The sequence below is a fragment of the Crocuta crocuta genome, unplaced genomic scaffold (genome assembly GCF_008692635.1).
Source record: "Crocuta crocuta isolate KB4526 unplaced genomic scaffold, BGI_CrCroc_1.0 scaffold48, whole genome shotgun sequence".
In the NCBI taxonomy this organism is placed as follows: domain Eukaryota; kingdom Metazoa; phylum Chordata; class Mammalia; order Carnivora; family Hyaenidae; genus Crocuta; species Crocuta crocuta.
This window is the reverse complement of record NW_027533089.1, coordinates 12931925-12959132: the sequence shown is the minus strand read 5'-3', so window position 1 is coordinate 12959132 and position 27208 is coordinate 12931925. Positions and strand designations below refer to the sequence as shown.

The following is a 27208-nucleotide window of genomic DNA, read 5'->3' as shown; positions in this document are numbered from 1 at the left end:
CTCTCTCTCTCTCTCTCTCTCTCTCTCTCTCTCTCTGTCCCCTGCTCATGCTGTCTCCCTCTCCTGTAAAAATAAAAACATAAAATTTTTTTTAAATTTTTTAAAATACACACTAATTCATATTACTGATCTTATCCAATACTCAAAACAGTGCCATAAGATAATTTTATAACTACTATCTCCATACAGACGAGAAAACTAAAAAACAAAATTAGGTGACTGTTCTGATTTTGTGGTAAATCAAAAGCAAAATGAAAACAAAAAACAAGGGAAGTTCAAGGGAAAGATTCAGTCATGTGCTATAGCCAACTCATAGCAGCTCACAGGAGTTAACTGTACACATCTATTCTGAACCCGGAGTTTGGTGACATCATTTTGGTAGCTTGGAATCAGCTATGATGGGAATATTCAGAAAACCAGTAAGTGCTACCAGTCAAGGCTTCTCCTAACCCCCACACAGTGGGCTGGATGTTATATACCAGCATAGAAGTGGAAAAAGCCCATGGGTCTACTGTTCAAATGCTAAGTTGGATAAGACCAAAGAGGAAATAAAAGATTTGGGGAGGTTTGCTTGTCAAAGTCAGAGAACTGCAGGTGCTCAGAGCCCTGATTTGAACCCAAGGTTCTCTGACCCAGAGCTCACTACTAATCACTCTTCTCTGCAGGATCAACTCGTGACAGTGGTTTCATTGGTATCATCTTTTCTGCATTTCAGCTAACTGCCTAGCTCCATATTTTAGCGTCTTGTCCTAGTCATGATTCTGGCTTATAGATTTTCTCATCTCAGATTTCCAAGTCTTGACTATTAAAAATAGAAAAGCAAAAAATGGTATACTGTATCAAGTAGAAGTACAAATTTAGGAAAAAACAAAACAAAATATAAAACATCCCTTGGTAAAGAATGTTCAGAAGTGAGGAGGAATCAAAAGGAATTCCTGTTCCTTACCTTCTCTACATCTCCTAGGCCCTCTGTGTCAAGAAGAACTAGGGTGTGGTCTGGCTTCTTGGGATGAGGCACACACCACATCCAGATTCCTTTGGTGTGAGATTGTACTGTGGATCCAATAGAGAAGCCTACAAGGGGGAGGGGAGAGGTTGTAACAGAGGAGGGGATCTGGAAATTGGAGACCTTCTTTGACAACTGAACTTGGATTTAAGAAATTCAAGATGAGGACACATCAAAAAGGATAACCAATATTAATCTGAATTAGACTAGAGGAATGGGAAAAAGGAAATATCAAATAACATACATTGGAAATTTGGTATTTTTTCCTTTTTACAAGAATGTAATGCCACTAAAATTTTAATCATTTATAACTGCATGTATAGAAATTATTTTATTGGGGCACCTGGATGTCTCAGTTGGTTGAATGTACAACTCTTGATTTTGGCTCAGGTCATGATCTCAGAGTTGTGAGATTGAGCCCCACATTGGGCCTGTGCTGAGTNACCCTCCCTTCCTCTCTCTTTCTTTCTCTCTCCCTTCCCCCCTTATCTCCCTCTCCCTTTGCCCCCTCCCCAGTTTGTGCTCTCTCTTCCTCTCCCAAAAAATAAAGTTTTAAAAACAATTAAAAAAGAACATATTTTACTGATGTCTAATTCCTTATGATTGGAAAATATGCTTTTCCCAAGATGATAACAAGGGGGGGAAAGGAGGTGATATGTCAGGAACAAGCCTCTGTCTTTATTTCCCAGAACATAATTAGACACCTGTAATAGAAACATTAGCTTTCAATATTCCTCTGTGTCTCTAACTTTCTCTCCTTGCATCACCATGTTCAATGCAGGCAGTGTGGGTGGATAGAAGGGACTCGGCAGAGCTTTTTTGGTGCCACTCACCCTTGTTCTTCCCAGCCAGCTTGTTCATCAGGTAGGATTTGCCTGTGCGGTAGAGGCCCACAATAGCCACCACCACGAGAGGATTCTTGGTGGCTGACAGGACCTCCAAAGCTTCCTGATTAACCACCAGTTGCCCTTCAGTGTTCTCAATGAGGCACACTGGGGCCGGCATGCAGATCTCTGAGGCCATGTTCACGGTGTTCCCTGGTCTGCAAGGGAAGAGATGGGATAGACTGAAATATCCAGTCTTACAGAAGAGAAGGTCATTTTGCTTTCTGAACTTCGTGATGCACTACTTCCCCAAATGGCCCAAGTTTCTGAAGAAATTTTTGAAAAAAGGACAGCAAAGAGGGTCACAATAAAATATGTTGTAGGCCCTTTTGAGGACTATATTATAGGCCACCCCACTGGTTCTTAAATATTTGGTGGGCATAAGGAAATCCATTTCCTGAGTTTTACCTACTGAGTAGTTTAAATCCAATTCCTTCCTTTTGGTTTTTGGCTTGCTTATGTTTCTTAGTTTTTACCTCTGTGAATCCTTAGATTGACCCTTTAGGACCACTATTTGTTATATTACACTTGCTTGCCCTTTATCGGCTTGCTTCACTCTCATTTAGGGCTATGTCTAGTCAAACGGTGTACAGAATCCTTCCAGGTTATTACATAGCATGAACAAATCATAATTGTTTTCTTGTAGCTGTTTAAAGAACGTTTTGTATAGCTATAGTAGTGCGTTCAATAAAAACTTCAGTGTGTGACTGGTTTATGAATTTGGAGTAAGTGAAAATACCTTCTTAAAGAAGACTTGACCATTTATTTTCTAACCTCTGGGCATCAATTGCTGTAACCTGATGAGTTCCTGATAAAGCATTTTTAGGCTATCTGATACTCAAGCAAATGTTTGCTCTTCTGCTTTGCCTTCCATTGTAGAAGTGATTATTTACTGCAGAAGCTAAAAAAATCCAACATCTGCCTGACTTTTTTTCCCCTAAATTTTGCAGTGAAAAATTATGGATTCCCTTATTAGCCAGCAGTAAAAACTGCTTTTTAAAAATTATAAAACCCACTTCTCCCTTCCTCTTTGTAGCTAATGCATTGGAGATTATTCAGGTGACAAAAACAAACTTCTTATGACCAGATCATAGGCAATCCTTTGCAAATGACATAGCATCATGGACTTGGGAACCAGAAAATGGCCAGGCCAACCTGAACCCGTAGAGGGATTCCATGATTTTACAGACTCATGCCAAGTGTCCTTTCATTCTGACACATCTACAATGCAGTATTGGGATCTTACGTTAGTAGGTTTCTGGTTGCCTGATTTGTGTAAAGCAGGGATCATAATCATTTCTAGACTACAAAGATATGGGGAACTGGCAGTGATTATCTACAACAGTTATCTAGAAAAACAGAAGTTACATAATCCAAATCTATGTGCAAATATTGGAGGTTTACAAGCTCTTGTGCTTTGGGATGATGTCGCTCATGGGAGAGGGAATAGATTTGTCTCAATTTCCAGACCCCCCTTAAGGAATAACTTAGAACTGTGTATTTCTATTAATAGAAGTATTTTACCCATTGCCCCCCAGATGATATCTGGGTGGCATCTTTAATACTTTAGGAGAGTCCAATCTCCAAAATATCTTTGTAGATTCAATGTGTTCACACCCATATATAACTATTATTTTGCCGTTCCTAACCCAAACTGTGATGTGTGCTCTAAGATGCATCCTTCTTAATTCTGCTAGAGCCTCATAAACTTTTGTAAACAAAAACAATGCAAGAATGAATCAACACACACACACACACACACACACACACACACACACACACACATTTTGGCTTTGAAGTAAGGCAGACTTGATTTCCAGTACCAGCCCTACAATGGGCTATCTGACGCTGGCATTTCTACTCAACACTCTTAGCCTGTTTGTGAAAAAACAGAAGTAAATAAATAGTTGCTTATGCCAGTATAACTGCTAGCTTGAAAAAGAGAGCTGCAGGAGATGGGGAAATAGTATAAAGAAGGAAAATGTGAGGAAACATAGAAGAAAAAGTTCAGAAGTACTAAGTGATGAGGTTTCTAGAGGAAGCCATCTGTTTTCAGGCAAACAATTCTAGTTGGTTTTGTTTGTAATTGTTGTTTCTTGCTTTTGTATTGTTTTTGGTTTCGGTTTGGAGGAGGAGGAAAAGCTCTTAGCAAGTAGATAAGTGGAAATCAAGCAAGAAGGAGATGCACGAAGCCTGTGTCATGATAAGAAATTCAAAGGTGTGAGTTCTAAGGAGCAATCAAAATTGCCAGGTGGTATTGACAGGTCAAGTTGGGCAACTGGAATTAAGTGATTCCATAATAGTAGAGGCAATAGAGTAGTAGAAAGAGAACCCAGCACAAAAAGCTTTAAGGAACTAGTGTGTGCCAGGAAGTTCAAATTAATTAATCCAGGGCTATTTCTAAAGGAAAAAATCCATCTTCAAAGTACGAGACTATGACTAAAAATATGTAGCTGTTTTCATTAAACCTCTTCATTGTTCACTCTGAGTTTCAATTTTTTTTCTTTTTCCATTGTTAACACTGTAAGCAAGCTATTTACATTGCATCTCATTCATTGCTCTTTCTCATAAAAACAATACGGTCACAGTTCTTCAAACTTTCAGGCTGCAGCATGAAATAATCAGGTTTTATCAAAGACGAAGTGGCATACATAATCTAAGTGGCAGTTATGATCTCCATAGATCCTAAGGTGGCAAAGGAAGGAAAACAGGGTTAAGACATTTCAGATTGTTGGTTTAGTCTCCACACATGCATGTGTCTAATTCAGCAGTAAGCAGATGTAGCTGGGACCTGAGGGACTCTGCTGCCTGCCTTACAACACCACAATTTAGTCTTTAACGACATCTAACGGTGCACATCAGGTTCTGCTGCCTATCCTGGAAGAGAAAGTTTTTAAAACATTCTGACCCTTGCCCCAATCTTACCTTAACTGTAAAATTAGTAGCAGAGATCCTTGAGAGCTGGTAAGCAAGCTGCTTACATGAGAATGTGTGAAGTTTAGCTGTGTTGGTTTCTGATATACTTCTACCCAGACTTGGGGATTTCTTACCACCACCCCCTCCACCAGACCTGCAGAGGGTACATGATTAGAATATGAAATGGAAACTGAAAGGGGCAATTCTTCAAAACCTCACTTCAGAAACTGAAACCACAAGGCAAGCTCTACAGGAAGTCATTTCAACGGTAACTTCCCAGTAACTTCCCGAGTGTTTCTCACTGGATAAGCTGGATGTATTTGGCCTGAGTTCTAAGAAACTGCATGTATTAGGGGAAGGGACTGTTTTGCAACTTTGAGATTGATGTCATTTGTACTTTTTTTTATACTCCAAGTCTTGTCCTTAGGGCTTTGAGAAACCATAAGTCCACAGTTACAGTGAATATAACCCCAAAGTATATATGAATTTTGCGAATATACCATTTTTGTTTGTTTGTTTTTAAGGAAGCAGCCATTCTATGCAACACAGAGAATGAATTGCTGAATTTTTTTAATGACCAAAAAAAATTACCTCCTGAGGAGATAAATGCTGAAAAATTTTTAAGAACTTGGAAAATGATCAGTCATTACTGGGTCAACAGTTTTTTGTAACTGTATAAATAAGGCAAATATTCAAACCAAACACTTTAAATATCTATTACACAGAAATTTGATGTTGAAAGATAAGCAAGAAACAAACAAGCAAAAATACCATAATACCTGTGAGGAAATTTCAGCCTGGATAAATACAATCTGCTACCTCCCCCATCCCTCTAAATCCTATTCTATGACTGGCTGAAATCCATTGCCCTATCTTTGAGTTTGGTGATTCTTTCTTGCTTTTCCTATTAGTTTTATTTTAATTCCAGTATTGTTCATGACCAGTGTTATATTAGTTACAGGTGCACAGTATAGTGATACAACAATTCCATATGCTACCCAGTGCTCATTATAAAGTACCTTCCTTAATTCCTTCACCTATTTCACCCACCCTCACCCATCTCTGCTCAGGTAATCATCAGCTTGTTCTCTGTAGTCAAGAGTTTCTTGATTTGTCTTTTTTCTTTTTTCCTTTGCTTGTTTGTTCTGTTTCTTAAATTCCACATATGAAATCATATGGTATTTGTCTTTCTCTGACTGATTTCGCATAGCGGTACATTCTCTAGATCCATCCATGTTGTTGCAAGTGGAAAGATTTCATTCTTTGTTATGGCTGAATAATTGTATTATTCATTGTATAAGCCATTGTATGTATGTACACATCCTCTTTATGCATTATCTATGGATACTTGGGCTGCTTCCATAGTTTGGCTGTTGTAAATAATGCTGTAATAAACATAGGGGTGCGTGTATACCCTTGAATCAGTGTTTTTGTATTTTGGGGGTAAATACCCAGTAGTGAAATTGATTACTGGATCATAGGGTAGTTCTGTTTTTAACTTTTTAAAAGAGAGATAAAAGAGAGAGTGATGAGGAAGAGGTAGGGGGAGGAGAGAGAGAGAGAGAGAGAGAGAGAGAGAATGAGAATCTTTAGCAGGCTCCATCCTCAGCACGGAGTTCTTCGCAGGGCTCGTTCCCATGACCCTGGGATCATGACCTGGGCGAAATCAAAAGTTGGACTGAGCCACCCAGGCGTCCCTAAGTCTATTCTTATTTTCCATAATTTTTTTCCTTTCATTTGTTCAGTTTGATTACTTTTCATTACTCTGTCTTCTAGTTCATTAATTCATTTCTCCACTTTTTCCAGCCTATTTGTTTCATCAAGTGTATTTTTAGTTCGATTTACTGTGTTCTTTTTCTCTTATTGATTCTTTTTTTTTTTTTTACGTTTTCTGTCTCTTAAGGGTCTTACTGACGTACATCACTGTTTTCTCAATTCTAGTGAGTATAGTTATGATCATTACTTAAAAATTCTTTATCGGGCATGTTATTTATCTCTGTTTCACTGAGGTCTCTTGCTGTGGTTTTTACCTGTTCTCTCATTTGTGACCTATTCTTCTATTTATTTTGCCTAACATTCTGTGTCTGTTTCTCTGCATTAGGAAAGTCAGTTCTGCCTCTTGCTCTCCCAAGTAGTGGGTAGGTCCTGCACTTGGGGGTACTGGTTCTCCTCCACAGGAGACATGCAACTGTGTGGACACGGGGCTGCCAGGGCTGCTCCACAAAGCACGGGGGGGTGGGTTGGGGGGGCACGGTGCCTATCCTCCTCCACAGGGGATGCATGGGCACTGCAGAAACCAGGGCCTGCTGAGGTTGCTCCACAAAGCATACAAGGATAGGTCATGCAGTTTTAACAAGGTGCTCATGTCTTTCTAGGAATGTTGGGAGGGGTAGTTTGGCAAAGTTCGTGTGGGTCATCTGGGTGCCGGGGTGGGGGTGTGGGTCTGCAACACCAGAGCTGAGGCAGCCTGGCTGGAGGGGGTGCGATATGAACAAGTTAGGTTGTGAATGCGTGTCCCACTGGTTCCCTTAGGTGGCTGTGTGTTGAATGTTGAGGGCAGAGGAGGGAAATGATGCCTGCTAGCTCCTTTCTTCCTGGGGAAGTCCCTGGGCAAAGTGAGATTAGTAACTAATTCTCCCTTGCGTAAGCAAGTGCCTTTCCAAAATGATGCTTTCAAGTTGTGTCTTAATGGGCTTTTTGCTGTGCTGCTTCTTTAAGGGGAGGGGCTCAGCTTCCCATCACCCATGGAGGTCTCTCAGAGGCCAGCCTGCTGACTTTTAAAGTTCCAGGCTTTACATCCTGCTGGTTATCAGCACTCATGAAATTTTGGCCCTTATGATTTCCAAACAAAATGCTATGGGGATTCCTCTTCCCTGTGCAGGCTCCCCAGTATGATTGTCTGTTTCTCGCCCCTCTCTGCACCTGTGGCTCCCTCATTCTAGTGGTCAGACCCATGGGGTTTAGGTTCTCAAGTCCTCATGCTTCTTAAACTCTTCTATGAGACCTCTTACCTTTGTTTAGTTGTGGAGTTTGGCTAGTCCTTGGGTCTTTTTCTGGGTTGTTTGCTCTTATGAGAGTGTTATCTAGGTATATTCATGGGTCACGGTGAGTTTAGGGTCCTTGTATTCTGCCATTTTACCCAGAAGTCTGATGCTGATTCTTTAATCTGCTTCACCTGGGGTGATGTTGAACCCTTCTGTTGAATTTTTTCGTTCAATTATTGTATTTTTTCAGTTCTGTAATTTCTACTTGGTATCTTCTTTTTTTATATTTTATTTATTTTTGAGACAGAGAGACAGAGCACGAGAAGGGGAGGAGCAGAAAGACAGGGAGACACAGAATCTGAAGCAGGCTCCAGGCTCTGAGCTGTCAGCACAGAGTCTGATGCGGGCTCACAAGTGTGAGAGCATGACCTGAGCTGAAGTTGGAGGCTTAACTGACTGAGCCACCCAGGTGCCCCTGCTTGGTATCTTCTTATATTTTCTATCTCTTTTTTTTCTTTTCTCTATTCTCATTTTGCTCATGCATTGTTCTCCTGAACTCAGTGAGCATTTTTATAACTATTATGTTGAACTCTTTATCAGGTAAATCACTTGTTTATCTCTGTTTCATCAATTTCTTTTACCAAGGATTTGCCATTTCTTTCATTTGGAAATATTCCTCATTTTCATTTTCCTTGACTCTCTGTGGTGGTTTTTATGCATTAGATAAAACAGTCACCTCTCCCAGTCTTGAAAAATTGGTCTCATGTGGGAGACAAACCTTATTGTTTAACCTGTCCCTAGCTCAAACATTTGTGATTGTCTAAGCAGCCTTCTTTTTTCTTAGTGGTTCTCAGGAGTTGAGGGTGTGCCAAGACCTGTCACTGTCCCAAAGTGGAGGATCTCTGTCTCTTGTAAGTTTTCAAAACTTGTTATGTGCTCTGCACCTGCGAGGACTGTATTTTAAAAGGGGCTCATACACTTTCCAGGGTCTGGCCATTCAGGAAGTGCTGTTTTAAGGATGCCCTTGGTCTCTCTTGTTGTGACTTTGGTTATTTTATTTCCCTGCTCATAGTGATATTTTGGACTCTCCACCATGTGTGCTTTGGTTTGTTCCTTGAAGTAGCCCAGTGTCTGCACTGTGTGTGCTCCCTTTTGTGTGGATCTATGGGCTTGAAGGAGAAAATACAGCAACATCTTGTTTAATAACAGCAAGACAACAGATTATATTCTCTCAGAATTCTTCTTGGGTACATTTCCAGCAGAGGGTGAAGTCGCTCAGGCAGCTGCTGGCAGAGCGCAAGGAGCATCCCCTAAAGGGGAGGATCTCTATTGGCACCTAGATGCAGGCTGATTGGAAGCCAGCCTTTCAAGCAGAAACTTTTAAATATACAGGTATACCTCTGTTAGGGGAATACTGGAAGATGGGTGTTTCTGTATGTTCTTTCTACACTGAGTCCTGAGGGGATAGCCAGTTAAGAACCGTTTCTTTGTTTATTCCCATCCTGTTGATCCCATGAACACAGGCCCCCCTGACCACTAGAGCCAGGCTATTAAGGAATGTGTTCTCTGTCTGGGTGACAGCCACAAAAGCCAGGGTGCCAGACATGTGCACAGGCTCTGTTCTCAGAACACTGGTGACTTGGGACAGGGCAGAGGAAGAGGGCAAAGAGGTGCCTGCTTGTCTTCTGGTCTCTAGAGAGGATTGCAGTGGGTCTCATTATGTGTATTAAATTAGAAGCCTGCCCCTCAGGACACAGCTTTTAATATAAGCAAACAGGCCTCTTTCATTGAAAGACTGGGCATTTGCATCTACTGCCTCTGTGCTGCACCATGGCGGCAGTGGGGTGTCCAATTAAGAACTCTTTCTCTAATTATTACAGTTCTGTGGGACCTATGAATGTAAGCTCTTCTTGGCCACCAGAGCCAGGTGATCAATGAGTGTTGTCTATGCAGTAGCTGTAAAACTAGGGCATCAGACATGTACACAATCTCCTTTTCTAGGAGATACCTGTGACTTAGAGCAAGGCAGAGGGAGAAGGTGAAGATGGCGCCCACTGACTTCCACAGTCTCTGGAGAATATTTAAATTGGTCCCTAGATGTATTTTACGTTAGAATCCTGCCCCTCAGGCCGAAGTTTTAGGATAAGCAAATAGTTCTTTCATTGAAAGACTGGTGCATTTCAGTGTCCTGCCTCTGCAGTGGGCCTTGGGAAGTTCGCTGTGATGAGTTCACCTGAACAATTTAAGAACTGTCTCTCGGTTTGTTATAGCCTTGTGGGTCTCATGGATGCAAAGCACTGTTAGCCTTTGAAGGTATATGTTTTGGAGGTCCATCTCATATGGTAGTCTTAAAATTTGGGTGCTAGATGTGGGGTCCAAATCCTTTACTTCTCCAGCAGAAGCTAGAAGTTGTGAGTTCCGTCCCAATTGTGTGTTGCTGCACTAGGGGTGGGATTTTTGGCAAGACTGTGTCTCAACTTCTCCTACTTATTTCCATGTGGGTCTTTTCTCATTTGCTCATAGTATAGGAGTCACCCAGCTAGTTTTTGGGAATTTTTCTAGATATAGCTGTAGATTAGGTGTATCTGCAGGAGTGGGTGAGTTCCAGAGATTCCTATATCACCATCTTTAAATGGCTTGAAGGTATATGATGTTTTACCCAGCTTGTGATATAATGATATTAATCTGAAGTTTGGAAGCAGAGCAGGGAGAAACTACATATACTTTTTGAAACTTAATATCCTGAAATATTGGAGACACATAGGACTAAGTTTATTGCTTTTACGTTGGGTTCAGTAGCTGAGAACTTAAACTAATCCACAGGAAAGAACAACACTCTTGGCACATAACACACAATGAATGATAGCAAGGGCATTATTTATCAAATATGCACTGTTATCCATACAGAGTGCTCACTATTTTATATAGATTACCCTATTTTTATTATTGGAACAAATATTTGCTCCCAATTGTACAATAATTGTGGTAACAAGAGATTTAGTAACTTGTCTAAAATCATACAGCTACAAAAAAACATATCTTAAGATTCAAATTCAAGTAGCCTGGACCACTTCATTGTACTATTTCTGTATTTGCTGAAGGAATCATCATCATAATCATCATCACCGTAATAATTTCTTTTTATTAATTGGATTCTAAGATTTAGACACTTTAAATATCTCAATTTATCCTGACAACAGTTCTATTATATAGCTAATTTTATCTCTATTTTATAATGAATAAAGGGGCTCTTAGGCTGTACTTCCTTAAAAGCAGTTCCCAAAGCAAGTATTTTAGATAAAAGAGTTTATTTGGAAGGTGATGCTAAGAAGCATGGTAGGAGAGTGAGAAATTGAAAAGTGGAAGGGAAGTAAGCTAATAAATGGGAGCATGTTTTGTGAGTCCCTTTTTTGAGGCCAGGGGCTCAAATCTCCTGAGATATCTCTAGGAAAGTATAAAGCCTACTTCCGAATACCCTCTAGGATGGGTGAGACACCTGGGGTACTTTCTTCCATTATTGGATGGGAACCTCTCCTGTGAATATAACCCCCTGGCACTTCTGGCCTGCCCCATGTGAAGGTCAAGAAAAGAGCCTCAGATGGAGGGCCTTAGGTTATGTAGTAAGGTTCCACTGGGAATACAGAAATGGTATGTGACAAGGAACCATGAGTGGGGCACCCACAGCATCTGTAAGGCCATATTTTGTATTGTTTAGATCCTCTTGTATTTCATATAAAGTTGACTCTTTTCAATGATCGCTTCTTCAGTTTGGTGGCCAGTCTTCTTCCCCCCCCCCACAAGGAAAGTCTATACAGTTCTCACTGTTGCAACTGATTTCATGGTCATAATTGATATTTAATACTTCCCCTTCCTCTATTCATATTTGGCCAGTAATTCTGTTGGTCTAGGTTGCTTTCCTGGAGAGGGAATATACATTTTTATTCCTGATGAAATATAAAGCCTATTACTATGCTCAAATTAGGCTGTGGTTGCTGCCAAAGTATTTTAACAGGCCATAGAAACACGAAGGGTATCCCAGTGAATCCTTTGAGTTCCAGATCTGCTCTATCCTGCTTCTATTATGTACTATTTCAGCAATGAAAATCATGGTCATTTAAGACTTCTGCAGAGCAATCTGCTTCATTGTCTGCTGGGTGATCTACTAACATAAAGTTCACAAATGATCAGGTGGCAGCCATAGTTTTAGGTTAGTGGAACCTTACTGCTGATCCCTGGTAGAACTGCTGCTAACCCCTCACCTGGGGAGCCAGGTCCTGTAGTCCAGCAGAGACTCAAGTAGTGGGACAGTAGAGCACAAATTTCCAAGTGGTCATTTGGAGCATTCCTACCTCTAGTCTTTGGTTCTAGACCTTATTCTAGTTACTTGTTAAGGACACAACACTATACAATGGCCATTAGTTCACCAATTACATATTGCATCTCATTTTTTTTTTAATTTTTAATGTTTTTTTAAATTTATTTCTGAGAGAGAGAGAGAGAGACAGAGACAGCGTGAGCAGGGGAGGGTCAGAGAGAGAGGGAGACATAGAACCTGAAGCAGGTTCCAGGCTCTGAGCTAGCTGTCAGCACAGAGCCTGATGCGGGGCTCAAACCCACCAACTGTGAGATCATGACTGGAGCCAAAGTCAGATGCTTAACTGACTGAGCCACCCAGGCGCCCCTGCATCTTATTTTTTTATATTGCATCTTAAATGGTGGTGCCCGACATCTCAATGTGTCATAGCTATCTCTTTTTAAAAAATACTTATTTGAGAGAGAGAGAAGGGTGATGATGAGGAGGAGGAGGAGGAAGAGGAAAAGGAGACAGAGACAGAGAGAATCTTTAGCAGCCTCCATACTCAGAATGGAGCCTGATGTGGGGCTTGATTCCACGACCATGGGATCATGACCTAAGCTGAAATCAAGAGTCGGATGCTCAACCCAATGAGCCACCCAGGCACACCAGGAAATTGTCATAGCTACATCTCTTAAGTGGCCATTCCATTAAGCAGACAGCTTCTAGATGTTGTATAAGAAAGGACTAGTGGATTCTGTCATTATATTCACATTGTTTTACTTCTTTATGGTAAAATCAGAAACTTGTCTAAGGCAATGTTTTATAGGAACCTTTGACAATAAATCAGATGCTATGAGTCCTTGAATAGGTGATAGCCAAAGCGCTCTAAGCAGGAAGGCAAACCCATACTGACACTAATTCCAGTAATAAAAATACTCCCTCCTTCAGGGTATAAAGGGACTGCTGTGATCACCTTGTCATTTAGTGGCTGGTTGGTATGCTCAATGGATGGTAACACATTAAAGGCTCAGCATAAGTGGTATGATAATTTCTAACATGTAAATCAATTAGGATTAAGTGCAGGTTGAAAATGAGCATTAGATTATGCTTTGAGATTTTAAATAGTATGGGTCCATGGAAATTATAAGAAATTTGGAATTGCTGACTCTTGTTAGTTGCTTAGAAAGTCATGAAAATATAACAGGCTTACAATGTTCTTTGGGATCCCTAGTATGCCATGTAAGATGTACAACTAGTACAACTACCTGGAGATGAAAACTAATGTAGACACTTCAGCTGTCATTCCCAGACGGACCCAAACAATATAAGTGAGGCCATCCTCAACCCTCTAAACCATCTTTTAATTGAATACCAGAGTACCATCATTGGAGCTCCTTGGAGCTGAAGTGTCACTCAGCCAACTCTGGTCCAAATTTCTGACATAGATGATTGTGAAATCATTGGCTATAATAAAATGGTTGTTGTTTTAAACCACTAAGTTTTAGGGCAACTTTTTAAGCAGAAATATAGAACCTGAATAATTTACCCTGATTACAGTGAAGACTGGAGTTACATAGAGGATGCACAGAGGAGTATATTTGGAACATAGAGCATAGCTTGTTTTTGTTTTGTTTTGTTTTTGTGATTGATTTTTGTGTTTTTTTAAAAAATATTTTTAATGTTTTATTTATTTCTGAGAGAGGGAGAGAGTATGAGCAGGGGAGGGTCAGAGAGAGAGGGAGATACAGAATTCGAAACAGGCTCCAGGCTCTGAGATGGCTGTCAGCACAGAGCCCAATGTGGGGCTCGAACCCATGAACCATGAGATCATGACCTGAGCCAAAGTTGGATGCTTAACTGACTAAGCCACCTAGGTGCCCCGTGATTGATTTTTGTGCTGCTAATAACAACAACCACCACTCAACAAAAATCAAGGTAACTAATTGTTCCGATTTCCTAGGGAGAAGTTTGGCTCATCCCACACCCACAAGCAACTTAAAACATCCAAAGTGCTGGCTGAAGGTTAAGGAAATCTAGAAAGAATGGAAAAAGAAGGAGATAAAGAATATCGATTATGGTCTCAAAGCCTGCTGTTTTAAGCAGGAGATAGCTTTTCCCACTAGGCCTCCTTTATGAAATCCTTGCAGTTTCCAGATGAGGACACCTTGAAGGGGACTGTGTGATTGACTGATCCTAATGGAGAGAGCAAGTGAATCAGATGGTGGTGTGAGATGTACTGTAGAGGCAGCCCTTTTGCATCACTTCAGATTTCTCATGGCCCTACCTCATAATCCAGGTCCTGGCATTACAACCTATTCCACATGGGCTGGGATAGGCTTTATGCTGGTGAGCCCTTTGCCTCAGGCTAGTACCTATACCATTTACTTCCTGCCCTGAGGCTTTTTTGGTGCTGAAGTCTGGATCAACCTTAGAACATGCCTAGCGCTCATTCTTGCAAAACTGGAAGGTAACACCTGTCTGATCTCCTTAATCAATAAGGGATGGGTGCTGATGGGTAAATTCTTTCCTTTTTCAACTTCTTGGGGGAAGTTTTGAAATACGTTTTGTAACACTCCCCAAATCTTCCAGTGGAATCAAACAGCTCTGTACCAGAAGTCCCCAACTTGATAACTCATTCTTTTTTTTNTTAGGCTCTTTCCATGTTTTGGCTATTGTTGAGAGTGCTGCTATGAACATTGGGGTACATGTGCCCCTATGCATCAGCACTCCTGTATCCCTTCGGTAAATTCCTAGCAGTGCTATTGCTGGGTCATAGGGGAGTTCTATTGATAACTCATTCTTTTATTGACTTTCCTCCTTTCCCTATTTCATTCCAGCTCTCTTTTCTACTCCCTGGGATCCTATTCCTAATTAAAGCACTAGTGAGCAAGCCGTTGTTTTCAGGCTCTGCTTTCAGAGAAACTAAAGCTAAGAAAATATGAATTTATTGTCTTAGATATCTGAGCATACCAACATTAGAGAAACTTCACCAAACTGGGCTACGTGTGTTTTCTTACTTCCTCTCTCCATTCTACCTCCAGTTTTTTTTCCACTTCTAAAATTTGATATCTATATTGGACATCTAGGTCATTTATCTAATGATGTGTATATAGGAAATGACAGATCCAGAATCTGACCACTTCTCAGCACTTTTCCACTTGTCTCCCTGGTACAGGCCTCTAGCGTCTCTGGTCAAGATTATTGCAGGAAACTCCAGTAGGTCTTTCTGCCTTCTGTTCTTTCTTTCTTGCCCCCTTTCAGCATCCAGTGTTGTTCTTTTCACAATGTAAGACAGATACTGTAATTCTGTTGCCCAAAAGTTTTCAATGACTTTGCTAAATCTTTAAAAGACCTGTTAAAACCAGAGGCTCTATATTAGCTCAATAAATTTGGCTTCTGCTCTCTTCCTCAACTCATCTGCACACTGCTGCCTTCTTACTGTCCCTAGAACATGCCAAAGATGCTTTAGTTCAATACACTGTGCGTGGCTGCTCCTTTTACGTAGCAGAGTTCTTCTTTCAGATATCTATATGGCTACTCTCTAATCTAATTTGCAAATCTCTCGCCTTTTCTGACCTAAATTTCTATCTCTCCCCTTGGTTTTTCCCATAACATTTATCATCACCTGATATATTTTACTGTTTCATGTTTATTTTTTTCCTATCTTCATTTATTAGAATGTTCCATGCAATGGGTTGTTTGTACCTGCTTTGTTCACAGGCATATCTCTAGCACTTCAAATGCTGCATAACATAAAATGGATGCTTAACAAATACTAATTAAATGAATGAATAAATAGATGAATGAACAAATAGCCTGCAGTATCTGCAATATTTGTAAAATATGATATCAATTTGGGATGGATAGCTGATTGAGTTATAGCCTCTCATAGATCATTTTCCCACTGGCCACAGTTTACTCATATAATGGTAGACATCTACACTGAGCTAATTCAGTAGTTCTTCTTTCATTAAGGAACACGGATCTGGATTTTCAATGACATGATGAGAGAGTAGATCAACCACATGTTACAAATATATATTTAGACAGCTGTGGTAAATCAGTAATTCAAAAGAGCTTGACTAAGCTAAACAATCAGCGTAAATATAGAAAATTGAAAAAGGGAGAATATGGAGAACAGCACAGCAATTTAGGAAATTCTAATTTGCATCCTCAGTGAGAATGGATGTGCCTTTGCTCTAATTAAATGAGAAGGTGGTCATGGAAGAAGGACTATTCTGTGATCCAAAAATAGTCTCAAAATAAAAAGATGCATACATTGACATATAAAATCAAAAGAAATGCTGAAGAAGAATAGATACTGTTTAAAACTGATTAATAATAATAAAATAAAATCAAGGAGTCTTCAAAAGCAGAACAAAAGGACAAAGAGACAACATGAAAGAAAACAGATGCAGAAAGTGATCCAGGAGGTACATTATCTACATTTTGGGAGTTCCAGATGGAAGAACAGAAGCAAAAGCAATCTAAATGATTATCAAAGAATACTGTAAGAAAAATTGCTTCATCTGAAGAGACAAATCATCAGATCAATCCTGGAATAATTTATGAATTCTGTGGATAAAGAAAATAAAAGTTTTTAATGAAATACTGTTTGCCTACAAAGTAAAGAGAATCAAACTTTTCATCCATAATACCATAGAAAACACTTTATGGTGACCTAGAATTCTATATCGAGAAAAAATACCACTTATGTGTATGTGCAAAATAAGACTTTATCAGTGAAGAACTCAGAAAGATTATGATCATTAACTTTTTGGTGGTCACCATTGACAGAAGTAAAAATAGGACAAGATCTAAGCAGCTCTTGATGGTGTATTTGTGAAACACAGAAAAACCTTGATGTGCGAGCATAGTTCATTCTGGAAACATGCCTGTAATCCAAAGCACTTATATATCAAAGCGAATTTAAAAAACCATTGGCCCAGTTGTGATCATGTGATGTTCTGCATCACATATTACTTGTATTGGAAGGTATTGTTCATTTATCAAGATAAAATTTATTAGAAATGTTTGCTCATCTTGCAGAACACTCGCAGAGCAAATTACTTGCAATCCAAGGTTTTTACTATATTGCAAATGCTAAAGTTGAGTTTCTAATGGGCAGGATCTACTTAGTGTCTAAGTTTCTTTGTCTTTGAAAGATGATAATGGATAAAGTGGTCTCCCTGGGAAGCCCTGCTCTGCTGATTCAGTGTTGCTCTCCACAAACTAGACTTCCTTTAGCTCAATCTGTTGCCCTCTGCAGCCCTCATTCTAAGGCACCCTATTAATTTTCAAAGTGCACCCTAACTTGATGTAGAAAATACTTCAGTCTCTGAAGACCAACATATTTTAGTGCTGCCAGATCCAAAAGTTGGCTTCTCCCTCATTCCTGAACTGTATCCCATTCCTGAACTGTAATCCTTGAACTGTAGTCCAGGATTGAATTAAAAAAAATTTTTTTTTTAGTTTATTTATTTTTGAAACTGAGAGAGACAGAACACGAGTGGGGAGTGGGCAGAGAGAGAGGGAGACACAGAATCTGAAACAGGCTCCAGGCTCTGAGCTGTCAGCACAGAACCCAATGCGGGACTTGAACCAATGAACTGTGAGATCATGACCTGAGCCGAAGTCGGACGCTTAACCCATTGAGCCATCCAAGTGCCCTGGATTTCTTTGCCCTCCACTTCTGAGCACAGAATCTCACCACTGCTTTGTATTGTGCCCAGAACTGTTTCACACATGCCCACCTCTGAGGGACTAGAACCCAACCCATGAATTTTGTTCTGAACTTGAAGCTCTGATTGCTGTAAAAGACTTTCCAAATATTATAGGACTGCCTTGATTCTTTGTTACTCTGCACAGATGGCCTGCTTATTTGAACTGGCTTATTTGAACAGCTGAACTGGCTGTTTGCTTACCTAGAATACAGATTTCAACTGTCATAATCCCTTGACTTCTACATCAAGCTAAGCTATTCTTTCTCCTTTACTCATGGCACCTCTTTCTCTCTGTCCTACTCCAGTGGTTCTTATCATGTGTTCTACTTTTAAATAACTAGCCTTTGATATAACAAACACAATTTTGTATATGTAGCAGTTTTTAGTAAATAACTCTCCAACAATTAAATAAATAATTGAGTTGCCATATCTAAATTATTTAATATCTCAGTGTGTTTTATTTTTATTATTTTTTTCTATTACAGTTTATTGTCAAGTTGGTTTCCATACAACACCCAGTGCTCATCCCAACAAGTGCCCTCCTCCATGCCAATCACCCATTTCTCCCTCTCCCCCACCCCTATCAGCCCTCAGTTTGTTCTCAGTATTTAAGAGTCTATTATGGTTTGCCTCTCTCCCTCTTCTTAACTATTTTTCCCCTTCCCCTCCCCTATTGTCCTCTGTTAAGTTTCTCCTGTTCCACATATGAATGAAAACATATGGTATCTGTCTTTCTCTGCCTGAGTTATTTCGCTCAGCATAACAGCCTCAAGTTCCATCCAGGTTGCTACAAATGGCAAGATTTCATTCTTTCTCATCACCATGTAGTATTCCACTGTATAGATAAACCACATCTTCTTGATCCACTTGTCAGTTGATGGACACTTAGGCTCTTTCCATGATTTGGCTATTGTCAAAAGTGCTGCTATAAACATTGGGGTACATGTGCCCCTATGCATCAGCACTCCTGTATCCCTTGGGTAAATTCCTAGCAGTGCTATTGCTGGGTCATAAGAGAGTTCTTTGTTAATTTTTTGAGGAACCTCCACAGTGTTCTCCAGAGCAGCTGCACCAGTTGACATTCCCACCAACAGTGCAAGAGGATTCCTGTTTCTCCACATCCTTGCCAGCATCTATAGTCTGATTTGTTCATTTTGGCCACTCTGACGGGCATGAGGTGATATCTCAGTGTGTTTTTGATTTGTATTTCCCTGATGATGAGTGACATTGAGCATCATTTCATGTGTCTCTTAGTGTGTTTTAAAATGAGACAGATTATTTTTTTCAAAATTGGGAGTATGTCTATTGTTTTTGAATTATAAAATGATTGATTATAAAATAAACACATTTATTAAAATGTGTTAAAATATAGAAAGTATGTTAAGTTAAAAATATAGAAACCATGTAGAAGATAAATGATTCACATCTAATCTCACCATTCAGAGTAGTATAACAGGTCCACAATATTTTTGTGCCTATCTTTCTGGCTTTCTTTACATTATTTAAACATTTATTTATAAAATAGGGGAATCTGTGATTTATCCTTTTTACAAAAAGTTTTTACAAAATTTTTTACAAAACTAACGGGCATTAACCAGTTCAGATAAATGACAATGGAAAAAGAAAAATCCAGCTTTCATTTACCTCCTTAGCGAAGAGCTTAAATTGTCTTTGGAAAAATGTTCCAACAGTCTATTATAGAATATTTGTATAAGTGTAAAAAAATAAAAAAATTATTTCAATTAAATAGAGTCAACCTTTTATTGGCAGCCATTTCTCCTTTTATACCAAATGAACAACCAAGTGCACTGTCAATACCTTCTGGCATTAAAAAAAAATATTAATTCCAGGTGGATTGTAGAGCCAACTAGGAAAGAAAAAAACAAAGTGTTTAGAAAATATCAAAGACATTATTTTCATGTCCTCCAGATTGAGAAACAGGACACAGACCCTAAATGTAGACAAAGAACTGGTGAGTTTACATAAAAAGCAAGAACTAACACAGCTCAAATTCAGAATATATAAAACGATCTTTACATCAACAACAAAAAAGCCTGTTTGAAAAATAAACTAGTCTTGAATATGCATGACAAAGAGAAGACATCCAAATGATCAACAGATATGAAAAGGTACTTGACCTCCTTAGTTATCAAAGAAAAACAAATTAAACCTGTAATTAAAACTTCACACTCATCAAGATGATTATGATTTAAAAGTTGGATCATTCTAAGTAATGGTGAATATAGGGAATATTGGAAATTCTTATACATTAATGGTGAATGTAAAATATTGGGACGAAAACATTGAAAATTATTCATAGGCGTATAAAGTGAAATGATTTTACTGAACCCAACAGCTTGAGTGAATCTAAAAACATAATGTTTATCAAAAGAAGTCAAACCTAAAACATCTTATATAATTTATATAAAGTTGAAAAATAGACAATAGCAATCTCTGGCATTAGGAGTCTGATGAAAAGTTGTCTGAATTAGTTATCTATTGCTACATAATAAATTTCTCCAAAACTTCGTGGCTTGAAACAACATTAGAATGTCAAGAATCTAGGTGTAGTTCAGCTGGGTCCCCTGCTTTTGAGTCTCTAATTGGGACCACAGTCATCTTAAGACTTGGAGAGGAGGAGGAGAAATCAGTTTTTTATAACCTAGTCATGGAAGTATAATCTCATAATTTGTGCCATATTCTTAGAAGCAATTCACTAGATTTGGTCCACACTTGGAGAGGAGAGGATGTGGCAAGAGTGTGGACAGTAGGAAGTGGAATGATACTAGGATCTTGGTAGCTACATCAGAAATTGTCTACCATAGTTTTCTTGTGGGAGAAGGGAAGGAGTTGATATTTCAAGGTGCTATGATTGAGTTTCTGAAAGTATTTGTAAAAATCTACTCCTCGACTTAAGTGATAGAGGAAGGACATATTTACTTTTTGAAAATCACCTAACATAAATGTATGATTTTATTGAAAGTCTTGATGTAGATGATTTTCCAGTCAACTTTTTCAAAGTAAATATTGCAAGGCCTGGAGTAGAGTCCAGGGGTACAAGAATGAGCATGATCATTGAGTTAGAAGTTCTAGAATTCCAGGTGAATGGTGATATGAACTTGGAGCAGAAATGGGTGAGATTTAGATCACAATGCTATGAAACTTGAAATCAATCACAGGAAGAAGTCTGGAAAACCTCCAAAAACATGGAGGTTAAAGAACACCCTACCAAAGAATGAATGGGCCAATCAGGCAAGTAGAGAAAAGGTTTAAAAATATATGGAAGCAAATGAAAATAAAAACACAACAATTCAAAATCTATGGTATGAGGCAAAGGCAGTCCTAAGAGGAAAGTACATTGCACTCAAGGCGTATTTCAAGAAGTTAGAAAAAGCACATGTGCAAAATCTAACAGCTCACCTAAAGGAACTAGAGGGAGAGCAACAAGACCACCCAAACCCAGTAGGAGAAGAGAAATAATAGAAATCAGGGCAGAAATAAACAATATAGAAACCAAAGAAACAGTTGAACAGATCAATGAAACCAAGAGTTGGTTTTTTGAAAAAATAAACAAAATTGACAAACCTCTAGCCAGGCTTCTCAAAAAGAAGAGAGAGCACTCAAATACACAAAATCATGAATTAAAAGGGACTTATTACAACCAACTCAGAAATACAAGCCATTATCAGGGAATACTATGAAAAATTATATGCCAACAAATTGGACAACTTAGAAGAAATGGACAAATTCCTAAACATACACTCACTACCAAAATTCACACGGGAAGAGATAGAAAATCTGAACAGACCCATAACTAGTGAAGAAATCGAATCAGTTATCAAAAATCTCCCAACAAATAAGAGCCCTGGAACAGATGGCTTCCCTGGGGAATTCTACCAGACATTTAAAACAGAATTAGTACCCATTCTTCTCAAACTATTCCAAAAAAATAGAAATTGAAAGAAAACTTCCAGACTCATTTTATGAAGCCAGCATCACTCTGATTCCCAAGCCAGGCTGAGACCCAGCAAAAAAAGGGATCTACAGGCCAATATCCTTGATGAATACAGATGCAAAAATCTTCAACAAGATACCTGCAAATTGAATCCAGCAGCACATAAAAAGAATTATCCACCAAGATCAAGTGGGATTCATTCCTGGGTTACAGGGCTGGTTCAATATTCACAAATCAATCAATGTGATACATCACATCAATAAAAGAAAAGATAAAAACCATATGATCCTGTCGATAGATGCAAAAAAAGAATTTGACAAAATAACAGCATCCCTTCTTAATAAAGACCCTCGATTTCTTTGTGTCTTCTTCAATTTCCTTCATAAGTTTTCTATAGTTTTCATCATACAGATCTCTTNTATGTTTGCATGTATAGGAGGATTAGGAGGAACTTAATGGAGGACCATGGGGGAGAAGAAGGGGAAAAATAGTTGGGGAAAGGGAGGGAGGCAAACCATGAGAGACTTGAATGCTGAGAACAAACTGAGGGCTGAGGGGGTATGGGGAAGAGGGGAAGGGGGGTGATGGGCATGGAGGAAGGCACTTATGGAATGAGCACTGGGTGTTATATGGAAACCAACTTGACAATGAACTATTAAAAAAAAAAGAAATGAGTGAGATTTTGTCTAACTCTAGATGTGTTTCAAATTTAGAGCTGATAGGACTTGTTGGTTTGAATTTAAGTCTGGAGAGAAAAATTGGAATCAAGGGTGAATTAAAGGAGTCTTTACTAACTGATATAGGGTTCTATTGGACGATCAGGTTTTGAATCATGGAAGAAAGAAAGAGTTTTAGTTTGGATATGTTAGATTTGGATTTGAGATATGTATTGAATGCAGAGGTGGTGATGTTAAATAGGCAGTTGAATTTCAAGCTTAAAGCTCAGGAATGAAGATAGTACTGAAAATATAAATTTGGACTTTATAGATATTTACTCTAGCCATGGACCTTAAGAAAAAGAAATTTCTATGAGAAGCTATAATATTCATAGATTAAAAAGCACAGAGGATATGGAATTGGAAACTGAAGAAATTTACCAGTGAGATAAAGAAAACAAGGAGGGCATGACAGAGAAGTGGCCAGAAAAATAAAATACTTTCGGAAGGAAGGGAGTGATTAACTTTGTCAAATGTTGCTGAAACATAAAATAAGAGAAGAGCAGAGAGCTGGTCGGTTGCTGTGGCAGCATGGAGGAGGTCTTGAGAAGGACTGATTGTGTGGGATGCTTGCAGTTGTGATTATGGGTTTAGTTCCCATTGGAAAAATGTCCAGGCGCTGAGGTGAGGTGGTTGACAAGACTTCAGATCTGAGAAAGTCCAGGGACCGAGAAGTCGAGGTATTAGATGGCCATCTGCCAGATACTGAAGGCCCCAAGATCAACAACAAAAGTAGTGGTGAAGTGGGGAAGAATCAGGTGCTAAAATCTTCAGTGAATGAAAGGACTGTGAGATCTAGGACCCCTGGAATAAGAGGGAGTAATGACTAGTAGAATCTGATGACATGTGCTTCAAAGATACTCTTTGTGCTTTGTTGTTCTTTGTCATTGTGTGTGTGTGTGTGTGTGTGTGTGTGTGTGTGTGTGTTTTATGGGAGGGCTAGGGGGCTAAAAAAAAGGATAAATGATTTGGAAATCATAATAGGGAACAAGAAGGGCATGTAATTTATCTCACAGCTCTATCAAACTAGAAAAGTATAAGAGAAACAGAATCACTAGAAGAAGCTGCCTGCATAACACTTAAGTAAATCAACTGCCCCTTGTCTTTCCTTTCTCTATGACCTACTCCATCATCTTCTCAATAGGTGTATTAATACCCAATTCAAAAGAACTTGTGAAGCTTGAGATAATGCATATAAAAGGCCTAACATATATCAAGCTCATCATGATCATTTAAAATTGGTAACTTTTGGGGCACGTGGGTGGCTCAGTTGGTTAAGCTTCTGACTTCAGCTCAGGTCATGATCTTGCAGTTTGTGGGTTTGAGCCCCGTGTTGGGCTCTGTGCTGACAGCTCAGAGCCTGGTTCTATGTCTCCCCCTCTCTCTACCCCTCCCTCACTCATACTCTGTCTCTTTCAAAAAATAAATAATATTTTTTAATGGTAACTTTTGGGGTGCCTACGTGGCTCAGTCAGTTAAGCATCTGACTCTTGATTTTGGCTCAGGTCATGATCTTGCAGTTTGTGGGTTTGAGCCCCGTGTTGGGCTCTGTGCTGACAGCTCAGAGCCTGGTTCTATGTCTCCCCCTCTCTCTACCCCTCCCTCACTCATACTCTGTCTCTTTCAAAAAATAAAGAATATTTTTTAATGGTAACTTTTGGGGTGCCTACGTGGCTCAGTCAGTTGAGCATCTGACTCTTGATTTTGGCTCAGGTCATGATCTCATGGCTCATGGGTTTGAGGCCTAAGTCAGGTTCCATGCTGACAGTGCGGAGCCTGCTTGGGATTCTCTCTCTCTTTTTCTCTGCCCCTCCCCCACAAGTGCGCACGCACTTTCTCTCTTTCTCTCTCTCTCTCAAAATTATGAATAAGTTTGGAAAAGAAATTTTTTAAAAACTGGTAACTTTTAATTAACTCTAAAAAATTGAAACATTGTTCTTGATCTTGTTAATTAAATACATCAATTTTCCTTCTGGGAAAGTTCACATATCACAAAACTTGCAATAAAACTATTCTGTAGTAATAAAAGTCAGTATTGTGTTTAACTCTGGGTGAGCCAGAATGAGGGAAGCTTATGGGATGTTTGTAATGTTCTCTATTTTGATCTGGTGGGAGTTACATGTATATGTATGTTGGAAGAGTACAGCTACCTGAAATAAAAAGTCTCATTATTGTGTGTGTGCATGTGTGTGTGTGTTTTGTCTTTTTATTAAAATATCATTATTTATCTACTGACTCAGAAACATGAGTTTAGATAGGTCTGCTGTTTCTTTTTTTTTTTTTTAATTTTTTTTTTAATGTTTTATTTATTTCTAGGGGTCAGAGAGAGAGGGAGTCACAGACTGAAATAGGCTCCAGGCTCTGAGCTGGCAGTCAGCACAGAGCCCGACGCGGGGCTCGAACCCACGAACTGCGAGATCATGACCTAAGCGAAAGTCGGACGCTTAACCGACTAAGCCACCCAGGCGCCCCAGGTCTGCTGTTTCTATGAACTCTGGCTCTATGACATTGAAACCATGCACTTAGGTTTTGCAAGGTGCAGACATATATATAATCTCTTCAACTCTATTTTCTAATTATTTCACTGTTTTGCCTCATCTTTTCTAAATCTGATGATGCTGAGTTTTGCTGTTGCTGGTAAGGTCTATGGACATGCTACATGGCAAGATGAATAATATATACTATTCCAGCAAAGAGAATTTTTTAAATTATTGTCATGCAGATGACCACATTGTATACTTTTTCTTAGAGGAGAAAATATAGTTATTCTTCTGTCTTTCTGTGACCCTGTGAAGTCAGTCACATGAACTGCAACAAACAAAACTGAGGACTTTGTCTTCATTTGACAAGGACTCTGATGCTTTCTGTTTTTTGAATTGAATCGTGAATAGATACAAGAAGCAAACAAAGATTTCAGTGTCTTATTTTTATTTTTTCAAACAGTACTGTGGTTAACCCTCATTTACCCCACCATATGAAGCAAACAGAAGATATTGGCATTCCTAACACATCCTTGGTCCTTTAACCACAGATGCACTAATGTAGCTTAGATTTTTCTGAAAATTTTAATTTAGTTTGTAAAGGAAAACTGTTGCTCTGCATTTAGAACACTTCTGACACTAAGTGTGTGAGTTTTTCCTTATTCACCACCACGTCTCCAGTTCTTCATACTCTACCTCGGTGTCCTACAATTCAAATCAATTTGACAGTGTATACTGGAGTTCGCATCAGACCCCACAGGGTAAGGGGTCAGTCCCACTTCAGACTTCAGTCCTGAGTTTCACTGGCATGCCTGGGTAGCTCAATCATTTGAGCATATGACTTCGGCTCAGGTCGTGATCTCATGGCTCCTTGAGTTCAGCCCTGCATCAGGCTTTATCTGACAGCTCAGAGCCTGGAGCTTGTTTCAGATTCTGGGTCTCCCTCTCTCTCTCTGCCCCTCCCCGACTTGTACACTCACTTTCTCTTTCTCTCTCTCTCTCAAAAATAAATAAAAACATAAAATGTGTTTAAAAATCACAAGTCCCAGGCATGTGGTACTTATGACCAACTTGACTACAGTTTGAGGGTTCCCATGACCTCCTCCTTGGGCTTGATAATTTGCTGGAGTGGTTCAGAGAACTCATGGAAACACGTTTACTGATTTATTATAAAGGATATGAATGAAAAGCTCCAGAAGAAGAACTACAGAGGGCAAGGTATAAAGCAACAGAGCTCCCATGCCCTCTCAGGTTACACCACTACCCCGGGATCTTCATGTGTTCACCAACCTAGAAACCCTCCCAACACCATTGTTTAGGGGTTTTATGGGGCTTCATTATTCAGGCATGATTGGTGATTAACTCAGCCTGCAACTCCTCACCTCCTGCTGCCGCTTGGGAAGAGGCTGAAAATTCTAACCCTCTAATCATATAGTTACCCTGGTTACCAGCCTTCATCTTCCCAGCTTATTCCCTGAGCCTAAACTCCCTAATAGTTGAAAGAGGGTTACTATGAATAACAAAAAGTGCTCCAATCATTCCAACGACTCCCGAAATTCCAAGAGCCTAAAAAACTCTGTGCCAGGAACCTGGGGCAAAGACCAAATGCATATTTCTTATATCACATTGCACTTCCCAAGGTGAATACAATGATTTGTCTGCATATTTGTTTTCCGTGCCCTTGAGTCTGCAAGTAGCTGTGCAGTAAGGTATTACCGGCTAACAGAAATTTTTATTATTATGAGTAACTCCCTTCTTCTGTATAAAGATACCTACTTAAAGATGAGAAGGCATGAGGTCGCTTCACACTTATTGATCCACATCTGTTTAAAAAATTCCAAAGTGGCCCTTCATGTCTATTTTAGAGACGATACAGCTGTGGTACATCTCCTTCAAATGATGAAGGCACTGCTAGCAATGACCACTAACAAAAAGTCATTGATGTAAAATACCTTATAAGTTGACAACTGCAGGATTTTTTTCTTTTCCTCACCACAGTTGACATAAAAACCAAAGTCATGAAACAGTTCTAATCTGGAGTTTTCACTGGTAACTTTGATACAATTTATTAATCAGACATGTCTCACAGAGTCCTAAATGCTTAATTTCTGGACTTTATAGGTAGTACTAATCATTCAATAATTGTTTCTTAATTAAAATCAAGTCTGCTTCTTGATGATGTGGTTTAAAGTGGGGTTCCAGAGCCAATGGCCAAGAAAGAAATCTTGAGACGTTTTCAGTGTGAAA

At 39.3% G+C, this 27208-nt stretch overlaps 1 protein-coding gene across 1 annotated transcript in view; it reads right to left on the bottom strand.

Moving 5' to 3' along the window:
* The window catches only part of LOC144216707 (guanylate-binding protein 5-like), a 14234-nt gene extending 9368 nt beyond the window's left edge, over positions 1 to 4866 (bottom strand). Inside the window, exons 1-3 of the mRNA XM_077746151.1 lie at positions 4816 to 4866; positions 1840 to 2048; positions 947 to 1074 (exon numbers count right to left, since the gene is read on the bottom strand). Of these exons, the coding sequence (XP_077602277.1) occupies positions 947 to 1074; positions 1840 to 2029 (318 nt within the window). The 5' untranslated portion in view covers positions 2030 to 2048; positions 4816 to 4866. The remainder of the gene's footprint in view (positions 1 to 946; positions 1075 to 1839; positions 2049 to 4815) is intronic.
* Positions 4867 to 27208: the final 22342 nt, after the last annotated feature.